Source organism: Sipha flava, unplaced genomic scaffold (genome assembly GCF_003268045.1).
Source record: "Sipha flava isolate LNK unplaced genomic scaffold, YSA_version1 530_pilon_pilon, whole genome shotgun sequence".
NCBI lineage: Eukaryota > Metazoa > Arthropoda > Insecta > Hemiptera > Aphididae > Sipha > Sipha flava.
The window spans coordinates 275,745-290,670 of NW_020273512.1; the positions used below are offsets into that span (position 1 = coordinate 275,745).

Here is a 14,926-nt window from a genome sequence, read left to right on the forward strand (position 1 = left end):
TTTGTTGATGATATGATATGTAGGTATAAAGTGCGTAGGGTTTTGTATGCACTTCATAATGCAATGTTATAAATATTAATAATTTATTTTATATTAAATTATTTATGTATTAAAATACTGTTATACATTTATTTGATAATTTCGGTTTACTCTTAATTAATTTTAATCTTTGCAATTCCTACAATGACTATACGAAAAATCTAAATATTTTTTACACAAAAATATACGAGTAATCAAACTTAATGTAAAATATATGTGATATTATTATAAGAATTATTCGTGTAAATGGCAGAGGATATAAAAATAAATTGTTTTGATTTTTTTTTTTTTGGTTTGATTAAATACAGATTTTGATTTTAACTAATTTAATACAAAATTCATTCCAAGTACCTGAAATAATATTTTGAAATATTATTTTTTTCATCTTATTGTTATCGAATTATAAATAAAGAACAATAGTCTACTTACTTCGATGTCCATTCAGTTTTTCCACCTGCTTGTCGTTTACCATTTCTATTTCTATCGCTTTGACTATAAGACACCTTGCTTACGGATGGAAACGTATCATTTCTCATACTTTTCGAAATATTTCTGTATAATAACAGTTTTACATAAAATTAACAACAATAATAATTCATTAATAAATTATAAATTAATTTACAGGTATTATTTTTAATGTATTTCTCAACGTAATAAAAAAAACCGTAAATAAAATAATAAAAAATTAATATTGTTATTCATTAAATCCTCCAGTCAATAATCGCTAACTAATAATGACTTCCACGATTTTCCAACACAAGAAATCGGATTCTCTGTGGCTACTATAAAAACATGACACCTACATACGTGGTGAGCTGAATTTATTCATGGTTTTCGACGTTACTCATTACACGTATACCTACGTTTTATAGTAAAAAACATAAAGAGTATACAATCATATAACGATTTTTTTATACTTTTATTGTTATTTGTTTTTTTTTTAATAGTCTTCTATAGAAGAGGGCAAAAAAAAGGATTCGTGGGCCACAGCCACCTTGGTCTAAATAATCCAGATAATAATTGCAGTATATAATAAACATTTTTTTTACATCATATTACAAAATCTGTATTTTTATGTACATTTTACGGTTTGATATAAAAAAATATGATTAATATATATGTATAACATATTAATTAATATTTATGTTTTCCCTCTTTTATTTTTTCTATAGTTATTTTATGAAAATATCGAAAAAATGTTTATGTAATATAAAAAAAGATGTATTTTTCACTAATCAAACACATTTCTTGAAGTGGACATTTACTTCATGAAACCAGTGATTTCACTAAGTGAACGTGACATATAAATGTTTATATATATATATATATGTGGGGTGGTATCACTGATGACATTAAGCCGGACCAAGGAAATGTGGTGACCGGTCTGATAAACACCAGTGATGTTTCGATGACTGACGGGTGACGAGCGAATGTGTTGTTGTGTTGTCGTTGTGGCTAGCTTGTGATTCGTGGTTATTTGTCAGTTGTGTTAAAATATACTAAGTCTATTCGAATTACGTTATTATTTTATATTAATCCCACATATATATATATATATATATATATATATATATATATATATATATATATATATATATATCATAATTTTATTGACAAATAATAATCTTTTACTCATTCTCAGTTGCTTGAAAGTTGGAAGCCCTGCCTGTCACGTATCTGGCCACGGATAGGTAATGTTCTTTCGCGCTCAGCTTCTTTTTACTCAGCACCTTCACGTCCGTATCGTTATCGTACCATGATTTATTTTTGTTGTTGATCGGCTTAACCGCCATTGTTTCCCATTTGTTTTCGTATCTGTAAAAGTTACACACAATCTAAACAATGCGTTTTAGCATCGCGTATCGATGCACCGTGACCACAAATATCTGCACGTGCACCCACGCACAGTTTTATGATCGTTATTCCACCTATATGTGAGGTGTCATTAGTGTTTTTATCATACTGACTTGAGCTGTTTATGGTTGTTGGACTGTAAAAGCGATATTTGAGATTTCATCAGCTGCACGGGTTGTCGTTTTTGTTGACCGATCTTCGCGTAGGACATCTCTCCAGCTTCCGGATTCAGACGTTGCTGTCCCACTTGGAAGTACGGTTGCCTGCAATATTGTATACGTATGCAATTTTTGTTTGAAATCCATAATACACGGTACACACGTCATTATGTATAACTAGCCGTATTTTTACCCGTACGTGAATAATATTTTAAACGTGCGTGTCTGTATCATGTACTGTTAAAATACAAATAAAACGACCAAATGTCATTCACAGGGTGACACAGACATTATACACGTTATCGTATCATATTTACAGCGACATTATTATTTGTTTTCGTAATTGTTTTATTGTTTACAATACGCGACACTAACGTTAATTTCGTGCGACGAAGAACGGTCTAAACCATACACTTTATACTGTACAAATGTTCCTCATTAAGTGTAATTTATCACGTACATCTTTATAAATATTTTTACATTTGCATTTAGATTGTACATCGATTTATCAAGTATTGAAATAATCCCTTATTTTCTATATAGTGTATTAGATTTTCTGCTTAATTTGCTACATTAAAAAGATCAATATAATACCTTAAGAAATTAATGGATAATTTTGTTTGTACAATGCGACAAAAATATTAACCGAAATAGGTATTGTTTTGTGTATGTTTCTGTCATGAGTTATGAAAAAACTTGCAAAATATAAGCATTTTAGTATAAATATATTTTAATAAATTTTTTTTATTTAAGTTGGTTTTTTTACAAAATGAGTTTTTCTTATCTAAAACCACAACTCTAAAAAAGAAACGCACACATTAGAGAATTTCCGAATAACTATCTTTAATGAACAATAACTTTCAAGTTTCTCAAGTTGAAACTGCCAAGATTTTGAAAATATAAATGATAAAACCATAAAATTATATAAAATAATATTTAAAAAAAAAAGTTCTGAGAAAGTAGATAATATACCAATTACCCACATTAGTGCTTTTAAGTATGCTATTGCGTGATCGTATAGATAGTGGAGCTTTAGAATTTATACTCGACGAATAAATAAGTATAGTGATTATAAATATTATGTATTCAACAATACCTTAAGGCACTTTGCGCGCTGGGTCTTCTAATCGGATTCCAACTTAAAAACAGTTCCATCAAATGTATTCCATCACGACTTGCATTTGGTACAACTGTGTTCAGTGCTAAACGTTTAAATTGAGGAAACTTGAAATTCATAGCTGATGCTAACTGGTAACCTTCAAACCATTCTTTCTGTAATAAAAATAATATCAATGAGGAAAATACAATTTAATATAAATTTATACCATGATTTATAATCATGTTTTTTTAACGTAAAAATGTCCGTTTAAATTCGTTTCTTTATACTTTATTACATATATCACACTATAGGATTGAATAAAAAATTTAAAATTCGCTAATATACGAGTAGATGATCTATTAGTTAATTTATTTTAACATTATATTTCGTTTATTTGGAATCAAAATTTGGTAAAGTTTTTATGAAACATTAGCTGAAGAATATGTAAAATATGTACATAAAGTGAAACATTCAGTAATTTAATATGTAAAAAAATATATAAATAGTATTCCAAATTACAAATAATTTAAAACATTAATATAGCGTGGGTGGTGGGTTCTAATGAGTTTTAATTTAAGTTTATTGGTTAAGTATTAGAAACAAATAAATGAATCTCAAATTTTGTTTTATTCAACATAATGATTATATTTAATTGTTATTAACCAAAATCTTAATTTATAAAAATTAAATTACTTAAGTGGCTACTTTAATTTTGTACATACGTTTCTTGATATTGCCTATAACCCTTTGTAAGATATGCACATCGATGGCTGTAGTTTTCTGTTTAATATTTTATTTAAAATCTAATAGTATGTGTGGTTTATTAGTGAACTCTTTACATTAAAAAAAACCACACAAAAAAAAATTCAGGAGAACATAATGACCAAGCAATTTCACCGTTGCGCGAAATCACATAATGACTGACTGTAACATCTGCACGTTATGTGAAAATATTGAACTACTTGTTGTCAGCCGAATTACAACGATTAGAAGTAAAAGATCACGAACCATGGTTCCAACTAGATGCTGCTACCAGCCATACAGTGTGTATTTCAATGGCTGTTCTTAGAAAAAATTTTCTGAATCATGTGATTTCGCGCAATGGTGATATTGACTGGTCTCCTGCTTTAACGCTACTCGATTTATTTTTGTGGGGTTTGTTTGAAATCAAACTTTGTTTCGAATAATAAACTTAAAATTGGTCAGACCCACTACCCCACCCTGTATTTAATTGATTAAGACAGTGTTTTAAAAAAATTTTAACCTCGTATATTATGTTATGTCATGTTTCATTACTACAAATAATTATTATTTATTACATATTTCTGTACTCGATGAGTTCCATATGCATGGAAACAAGTTTTCACCTTACGTTTAAATGTATACCTAATTTATGTCATCACGGCATATGCCATGTATTTCCTGTGCATTATACGTCTCATTATAACATGCTAAGTAATTTTGAACACGAATGTATAAAGTCTGTACATATTCAAGACACAACTCGTGCAGTTTTAAAATAACAATAAATCATATAGAGCATACTACCCGATTTTCTTTTAAGACCGTAGAAAATTGCGTGTTATCATAGTTCGAAAAATATTTTATTCTGTTTTATTTCATGACGTAGGTAAACAAAACAAAATAATAATCTATACTATAATATATAACGTTTATTTTTATTTTTTTATTGATTTATTTTACAAACATCGACTGCAACGGTCATTCTTTTTTTTTAACCTACTCGCGGTAGTTTAGGCCATTATCAGTGTTATGGTAGGTATTTACAGGTTAGAGTTAGTTTTTTTTTAATGTATTAGTAATTATGGTTTGTATATGTATATGTATATATCACTTAAAGATGGACTTTGGCGTTTAAATTTCAGGTAGTCACATATCCAATACCTAAAGATGTATTACGTAACATAACCGAAATCCTAATAAGTAATTGTGGTTTATACGTATAACTTATACGTCAAATAATTTTCAAGTCCTGTTTAAAACGATGTTAATATACACCTTATGAAAGTTATAAGCATTATTTATGACTTTATATATTTATATACGTATAACTTAGCATCATTTTAAACAGGACTTGAAAATTATTTGTATAATTATACGTTAAAATGCTCAAATGTTATATGAACATGAGAGTTGAATTACAGAACGACCAATCTGGAGAAATTTTTTCCAAACAAATGTTCGATTTTGGTAATGGAAAAATGCCTGTTGACTCGTCTTCTGGATACATTACATTCCCTACCAAATTTTTGTCAGTTTACTGAATTAAAGATCGAACTCATCGAGGTTGCTCCAAACATTGCTCAAAATTACAAAAATCATGTTTAATTGAGTGAACGAGTTATATTGGCTGCAAAAAACGTCAATGTCTACGAAATTAATTTTCTAATTCAAAATAAGATAATTGGCAAATTGATGAGGTACAAATCGATTAATTGCGCTATTAACCAAGATGATGTTGTCAACTATTCAACGGAATTCTTATATTCTTATATATTCACTGGAATTATCCGGATTACCAACTCATAATCTACAAAGAAAAATCGGATTGGTAATAAATATGTTGCGGGATATAGCATCCGACTTTTGGTGAAGAAGTTAATTAACGCCGTCATCAAATTTGGGAGGGAAGTACAAAGACGAAGATGTTTTAATTTCTTGGATTCCTTTATTACCGAACGACATTCGACTTCAAATGGTTATAATTTTTAGTGCGGCTATTATTTGCAATGTCGATAAATAAGTGGCAAGGGCATTTATTAAATGTTTGTGGCATCAATCTTGAAAATCGATGTTTTTTTACATGGCCAGTTGTATGTCACCTGTTCCCGTGTCGGAATACCAACAAAACTATTCATATACTTACCAGAAAATAAAACTAAGAATGTAGTGTATTGTAAAGCATTAGAATAATGAACACAAAATGTTTTTGGAATAATTATTTTTTTTTATGAATTATTGTAATTCGAATTCAATATTTATAGGAACATCGGGTCAGCTGTAAACGTATAAAATTATAAACAATGCTTATAATTTTCAATAAAAGTGTAATGTGTGTGTATCTATATACAATGTACAATTGTACAATTAATGTACCTATACACAAATAAAGGAAAGAGAAAATATATGTACCAAATTACGTTTTTTTTTTTTATTACGGTGTAAACACTTAGATTTTGGTCTATCCTTCGTTGTTGAAATTATAAAATAGTTATGTCGGTTAATTATTTCATAACATAATAAGTTATATTACCGTTATGGTTCGTCAGTGTCAGTTACAGACTGATACTTCCGATAAAGTACAATATTAGACATACGTAACATTACCAATACACATTTAAGTGCAATGTCCTATAGTTGAAATTCCAAATTTATATTTCAAACAATATGTAATTAATATAATTAATACCGACTTTAACGAATTTAAACTTGTAATGAAAAAATAATATTTATTCTATAATTGAAATGATGAAAAAAGTAAAAAATCATGCATTATTTTATTCGAGATAAACCGTAAGCTAAAATGTATTGAATTAGTGGTATAAATTAAGCATTTGTTATCTATGTACATTATGTACGCTAAGTATTGTATATGAATCACATGCATATTATATTGACATAAAATCAGATTGCGGCATTGCATTTGGTGAACATTGATTATACATTGATATATTCATGAACCTATAATTCAGTCTGTTAGTATATTACACAATCATTATAATAATAAAAAAAAAAAAAAAAATGAATTACAAAGTTTAAATATGAAAAGTGTTATTACAGAAGGAATTGGTTTGTTAACGAAAACTGCTCAATTATTATCATTCATTATTTGAGAATTGCGTTTGTATTAAAATATGATCACGTAATGTATTTTCTGTAAACTAAAATACCTGTATGTAAACTTATTTGTCATTACTAATATAATACTAATATTACTAATATATAAATATATTATTAATAATAATAATAAGTAATAAGTAATATATTAGTATATATATTATATATAACATATATAAAAAATATTATAATATATTTATGTAATAATTAATTACCCTTAGAACACTTATTTCTGTTCGTTAATTATGCAAAATATACGTTTGAATGTATGAACAAAAATCTAAATTAATATTAATAATAAAATAGATAAGTAAATTAAAAAAATAAAATATGTATAAGATTTTAATTATAATGTTTATATATTATAATATATTATAAAGACAATTAATTTATTACAAGTTAGAAATTTGTAATTGCAAATTACAGTATTAATATATAGCTACTTAATATAAATTATAAGCTATTGTAATGTATTTGATAATACTATCATTACAGTAGTATTTAGGTAGTAAATAATGTTATTAAATAACTATAACAAAAAAAAGATACTAATATTAGTATTCAGTATTATACTATATCTAATAAACAATTCTATGGTGTATGTGTGTGTGTGTGAAATGTGATTTTTGTTAATTTTTTTTAGACAGCCCATGTTAAAATACAGACGGGATACGAATATTGCGTGATGTAAAATATTGTATGTAAACTATAATTTGTTGAAAACGGAATTCATTGCTTTTATAATGATTATATAGATGTATTAATAATTTACTTTCATTTTAATACTCTTGTTTAGACACAACCATAAAAATCTTATAATCTAACGAATATTTTATTGTATTTTATATAATTACGATATCTCACTATTTATGTGTCTCCATTCGATGATTACTACTCGTAGAACAAAATGTACGCATGAAAGTTCGGAGTAGTATATCAATTTTATTTGTATTACATTTCAGCATATAATACCTATAAATTATAATCGTAAATACACCATCATTTACAAATGTGAATAAACTTTCATGTATTGTGTTCAAATACAGAATTACTTATTATATCTATTCATTTTTATTTAAATAAGTGTGTAAAATATTTTTACCAGGTACATATGTAATATTTAAATTATAAAGATTAATTATTATTTTTTATTATTTATTATTACTATTATTATTATTATTTTATTTATTTTATTATTTTAGCTAAATAGTAAAAATTTACTCTTGGATAATAATATTATATAAAGAACTATATTATAGTTTTTGATAGTTAACGTCGTAGTAATTTAATTTCATGTTAATAATTAATAAATTAAATCAAAATTATGCTACATTTAAAAAAAATATGTATTCAAACATGAATAAACATTATTCATTCTCATTCGCTAAATCATATCTTATATCGATGTATTTTTGGAGATTAATATGTTTTTTAAACAAACACGAACATTTTTCATACAATATAAAACAAGAATGTTTAATAACCATTTAGTATAGTATTTTAAAAATGCGAATTAAAAATTATTATACAAATTATATTTATTCCATAATAATTCTTCTTTTGTTCAGTTCAAAAACAAAATGCACATTAAAATACAACTAACGTAGACTAGGCACGGTTCTTTTAACCCTCCTAGTTACGTTACTGCTTTAATTTTATATCCGTGACACCGATATCGAGGGTATTGCTAAAAAAAATATAAAAGTGGGGGGAGGGGTGTCACAAACTATTAAAATATAGGAAATGTATGTATTTTTTATACTTTTACTGTACAGGTATAAAGTAAGAATGTTAAATTAATTTTACATTCGTAGAGAAATGTAAAGTTTACATGATTAAAAGTTATAAAAATTGGATGGTATATGATTTATATATATGGATAAATATGAGTTTAATTGTATTATATATATTATATATATTATAGCTAGGTCAATGTATTAAATCATAAATCATGATATTTATTTGTTAAAAAAAAAATTAGACAAATGATTAATGTTGTTATAAATTTGTGGGGTATGTTGATATTATAGCGGAGAGATGACGTTTGTTCGGGGTCAGGAGTCAATTGTCATTTTAAAATCGTGTGATATCAAATTTTATTAAACCTAAATGATAGAAAAGTTTATATTCAAGGTTAATGGAGAACGTATAATAAATTAATCTTAATTTGATATTTTGTTAAGGTTAAAATTTTATTGAATATACTTATGATTAATATAATAATATGATACAACATGACTCAAGGGGTTTGATACGATGTCCACAAATCCCCCCTGTATACGACACTGGTACGAGAGCGTATTCAAAATGTTTGAAGAGAAAACTCTAGAAATATTCGTTCAAGAACTTTATTCCTCGTCGACCATTGATATTTGAATTCTTTGGCGATTAATAAAATTATAAAACTCACAAGCCACCCACTAAATAATATATAGATTTCTGAGGGATACCATCGAAATCTCTGATTCACGAGTTTCGTCGTTGTATAAACATCAGCTATGTTTTTTTTGCGAAAAAACTAAGGTTCCTGGAAAAAATCTTTATAATTCGAAAAAAACACAAATATTTTTCAGTCCCTTCGATAAATCGAAAATAATAGCGTAAAACGGCAGTAAACGATCTACAGTTGAAATATTTTTGACCAGAACCTTTATAATTTGAATTTACCATAAACCGAAATAAATTTAATTAAATGTGTGGTTCAATTTATGAATTCAGTAAGATACTTAACTGTAGTATTGAAATATTACGACAGCAATAGTATATTGTCGTTAGGTTTAACTAATCGTAATTTTCTGTTCTTAGATGTATTTAATAATTTCCCAGATAGCTGTAACCGACTCTAATTGCGTATCGTTTATCAGTGATCACCACTGTAGTGATTATTAAGTACTTGTAAAATAAGCCCCAGCGATAAGGGAACAGTTGTCCAGTTTTTTGACTTCAGATCGTCAAAAGAAGTCAGATCTCTCGTGAAAGGATTACGGATTACACAATTTTTTCGAGTAATCAAAAGTGGACGAAGAATTGTGATTCCGAAGCCATTAGCACGGCCACGGACAACGCTGAGGACCAGATCGTGGTAGGAAAGGAGTAAAAAAAAACACTCATTAGCGGAACACATTATTTCTACGACATCGGAACTTACCTTATCGGGCGTGCCCAGCACTGAACATATTTTGAATATCTGATCGATCTCGCTCGTGCCCGGGAACAACGGCCGGAATGTGTAGAGTTCGGCCATGATGCAGCCAACAGCCCACAAGTCGATGGGCGTGCTGTAGTTGATGGAGTGCAACAGCACCTCGGGCGCTCGGTACCACCGTGTGGACACGTAGTCGGTGTACGGGGGACGCGATCGGGTTTCCCGGGCCAGTCCGAAGTCAGCAATCTTTACTAGCTCGGGGCCGCAGCACAGAAGATTCTCCGGCTTCATGTCCCGGTGGAAGAAACCGTGTCTATGCATGAACGCCAGTCCTTGCAGTATCTTCGCAAAAACAGATTCGCATAACGTTTAGAGTAAAACGCGCGTTTTCTGATACGACCCGGGCGTGTGCCGACCAACGGGACGACCATAAGCGGATATCCATTGAAAATGTTGGGGGGGGCTTCAATTATTTAAATAAATCTAAAAACTGGCGGCTTCGCCTCCACACCTCCTTTAGAGTTCAATTATTTACCAATTAAAATAAACATTATATTTAAATTTTATTTTATCCAAAAAAAATCTATTTTTTTATTGATACTACAATATTATACAATGCATAAAAGACAATTAATAATTATCAATAATTAGGTAATAACAGTAACGGATATTTTATTTCAAAACCAGCATTCTGGAGGATTTTGAGAATTAATTTAAAATATTTTCACTTTCAATACTTTTGGTCAGGTCTTTTTCAACGTGAAGAATAGATAGATTAATAAATCGATCTTGGAGTATGAAAATTTTCATCCATGTCTTAATTCTACGCATATCTGAACAATTACGCTCACACGTCGCAGAGCTAACTGGCAAAATGAGTGCTACTTGTAACAATTTGTATAAATTCGATATAAATCGCTGTTGTATAGATATATAATATACATATATATAATATTATTAGGAAAATATTCTCAGTATTTGAAAAAAAATATTTCTTAAAATTTGGCAAACATTTTTGAGGGGGGCTTAGTGGTTATCAGGGGAGGCTAAGCCCCTCCCCCGAATATCCGCCAATGGTGACGACGTGTGCACCCCACCATGTGCGCGAGACCAAATGCCTCTTCGTGCCCTACCCGTAACGACCTCGTAACATGTTCGCGCACTTTTTACCGTTTCGACAATCCGCGTGAGACGAACCCGTGTTTATGGACCATGGGTGATTCGATCGCGGCTATTCGGTTTTATAATATTGTTGTGTGACAATACGTGTTAAACCGCTAATTGAATACTCATATGCGTACGGATTATTGTTTTTCGCTCGAAATGGAAGGAAAATGAAAATAATAATGTTAAACGACCGTGTATCATCTATATATTATATCGACCCAGGGACTGCACACGTTTTTACGTATTTCACGTTGTCGTACACGTAAATATTGATTATATTACTCAACGAATGTTTTAAGTTACCGCATGTAAAATATTGTTGTTAATAATTTATCCGGACGATCACTAAACATTATACGTTAAGATTTTAAATTTTTTAAATTTAAATACTTTATACATTTAGATTGCTGTACTTGTTCGATTTATATTTTACCTGATAAAGTATATTTCTAATGGATTGTTCAGGGAAAAATTTGCTTTGACTCCTCATTAGCTGGTACAGGTTCTCTTTCATATATTCAAACACGAAGTAGAGAGTATCATTTTCTCTTATCACTTCTCTCAATTTTATCAGATTTGCATGGTTCAATTTTTTTAATGACTGAAAAATAAAAATTATAATATTTAATCATGATAATTAAATGTCAGTGCAGCGAGTACCTTGACTTCTCTCAGATTCATAGCTTCGTCCCAAGAATAATATTTTCTTTTCATTCTACAAAAATTAAACATATTTAAAAATACAGATATTTAAAAAATATTAATATTAATATTATAATGTAATATAATACAGTTAGTCAAACAAATATTGAAATATAATAAGTCTGCGTCTCAATAACTATTATTGTGTGTTTCCGCTTACCGTGGTCACATTGTATGGTATAAATAAGAATTCCATTAAAAGCAAATATTATTAAATTATATTTTTTAATATCATATACTTAGTTATAATATATTTTTGTTAATTTGATTTCAATATTAATTAATAATTATATTTATTATGTCTTTTAATAGTTAATCTAGAAATTTACTTTTTTTGTGTTCAGAAATTTAATATTTATCATTTTTATCAATTTTGTAGAAGTCCTATTTATACTGTCAATTGTACTTCGTATTTGTATTTAATAATATCTAATAACAATTAATCACGTGTCCAATAATATTTTACTTGTTTTATCATTAATTTAATATTATACGTTTAAGTAATGTTATATCGTTTAATACATAAGTGGTAAAAATATATTTTATAACTATCCCTTCTTACATATCACTACCTTTATTGAATGCATTGCATCCGCTGGCACAATAAACAACGATAGGTACGATAGGTACTATGTTTTATTTAAAAATTATAAAATCAATACTTTTATTTTTTTTTTTGTTTAATAATATAATGAAACATTAAAAGTTTATTACGCATAATAACATTATTTTAGTTTCTCCGACGTTTAATTACTCGTATATATTATAATTATTACGAAAGAGTGAAGAGATTGCGTGTAGGTCGTAGACAAGGGTACCTCACTTTATGTATATAAATTTAAAAAAAAAGAAGAATCATTTTTAATAGCTTTTTTTAACCCTTCATAGAGTTTAAACAACAGTTTGAATGTCAAGGGTACATTTTTATGGATTTCCTCTCATATATGCATATCGATGAAGCAATATCTATATGTAATGTATATTAAATTTGAAAAATAACATACGCTTTTTACAGAATTATCAACCATATTTTTCCTTGTGACAATAATATGAATAAACCCCTCATAGTACATCACTACTATACATAGGTTACGGTATTATTTCTATAATATTATTGTTCTTAATATCCTTTGGCGGAATCGGATTCCTTGAAGACGGTTAAACTTCAACGACTACTTACCGTTTATAATATTTAGTTACAAGATGGTTCAGCATTATGGCACATTAGTATGAACTAAATTATATTTGTTTGGTGGGTTTCCATTGATGGGTTTGTTTACACATTTGTGCGGTGATATTACTATCACAGTGACGAATGAATGCTGGTTTACCTAATATAGCCTTCTGTTGTTAAAAACGTTTTACTATTTATACCGATTTATTACAATAACTATTATAAGCTTTAGGTGTTTTGAACAATTACAATAGCTGATACTATGAAACCAATTTGTGATAGTTTGAAATGTCCATAACGACTTGTTTCGTGAAATGGGTGATTTGCAATGAAAAATTAAAATGTTATTCGAGCCGGTCAACGAATGAAAATACGATATAACTTATGGATACAATGTTTCCCTACCACGAAATGACACGAAAAATCAGAAAAAAAATTAGTATTGTCCCTGGGATAACGTGTTTGGACAATACTGTGCGTTAACCGGAATACCATGGGATGTGGCCGCACCGAGTGCAATAATTTCATCCGAGTGTACCTTTTAATGGCGACTTTTTCTCCGGTGTCAATGTTTTGTCCCAACACGACGGACCCGTACGTGCCGTCCCCGAGCTGATTCAACGTCATGTATCTGTTCATATTGGTCTGTTGTTATCCTTGCTGTTATCCCTTCATAACGAACACGCTCGACGTAAGCGTATGTGCGCGATACTTCCGCGACTCCGCGATCACGAGGACAAAAACAAGAGAAACGCGCAAAGACTTCGCAAGAGTTACACGATCGGAAAAAGAAACGAAGGGAAGACGTAAAAATGCGATATCGATTTGCGACGCACAGACGGATCGTACTGCAGTACTGTGCGGCAGGTTCGATGCATTCACGAACGGACTGTTCTGCTGCTCACGAACCAACCACCTGCACCCCGGTACGAGTGTACGCAAAATATTGTTGCTAGGATACAGATTTGTACAACCACAAGACCTATAGTCGTGTGGACGCTACACGCGCACCAAGAGCCATAACCAGACACAATCGATACGAATGCGTAAAATTAAAAACAATAACATCATCGGTTTCGTAAGTCCATCGCAATAACACGACCACTGCGGTGGTATTTATTTATGCGGTTGACCTATAAACACGTTTGTAGACGCGCGCACTACGTGATCCGCCCTCGTTTGTATAATGAATATAAGTCAGTCAACTTCCACTTCCGTATGATACCACATGCTATACGTGCAGGGGTGTGTTCATATGGTTACCAGTGAAAAATACGTATTTTGTATTTATAAATAAATTTGAGTCAGCCATAGCAAACCTCGGCTTTGATTTATTTCGTTTTTAATATTTTATTTATTTATTAAACGGGTAATTAAGTCGTTCATCGGTAAAACAAAATATGAATCAAAATATTTCTCACAGAAAGGTCTGTGAAACAACTGTCAATAAAATATTCATGGAACCAACGGCCGCCGAGAGTTGATAATATTATGGTACTTTCATGCAATTAAAAATAGATTTCCTGTGATAGTTATAATCTAATGTCCTATTCAAATTATCCACGCCTTAAACATGCCGTTATAGGTACGTGCCTGCACGTAAATACACCACAGAGTACGTGTGCGCACGTGTAAGTATGGTATAGTATACTATGTATTTATACCATATATTATAATACATGTAGAACACTTTAGCGTAAAGCTACTGTTATTACAAATGCTAATAACTC

The 14,926-nt window shown here is 29.4% G+C and overlaps 1 protein-coding gene across 1 annotated transcript; it reads right to left on the minus strand.

Annotated features, from left to right (window-relative positions):
* Positions 1 to 350: 350 nt before the first annotated feature.
* Positions 351 to 14,125, minus strand: LOC112690956 (serine/threonine-protein kinase MAK-like). The gene is made up of 9 exons (XM_025565066.1): positions 13,735 to 14,125; positions 11,981 to 12,035; positions 11,754 to 11,921; positions 10,157 to 10,495; positions 3,148 to 3,323; positions 2,007 to 2,156; positions 1,672 to 1,854; positions 469 to 591; positions 351 to 390 (listed from the first exon to the last, which is right to left on the minus strand). The coding sequence occupies exons 1-9, from the start codon at positions 13,833 to 13,835 to the stop codon at positions 378 to 380; spliced, it is 1,308 nt and encodes a 435-aa protein (XP_025420851.1). The 5' UTR covers positions 13,836 to 14,125; the 3' UTR covers positions 351 to 377.
* Between the last annotated feature and the right edge of the window lie 801 nt (positions 14,126 to 14,926).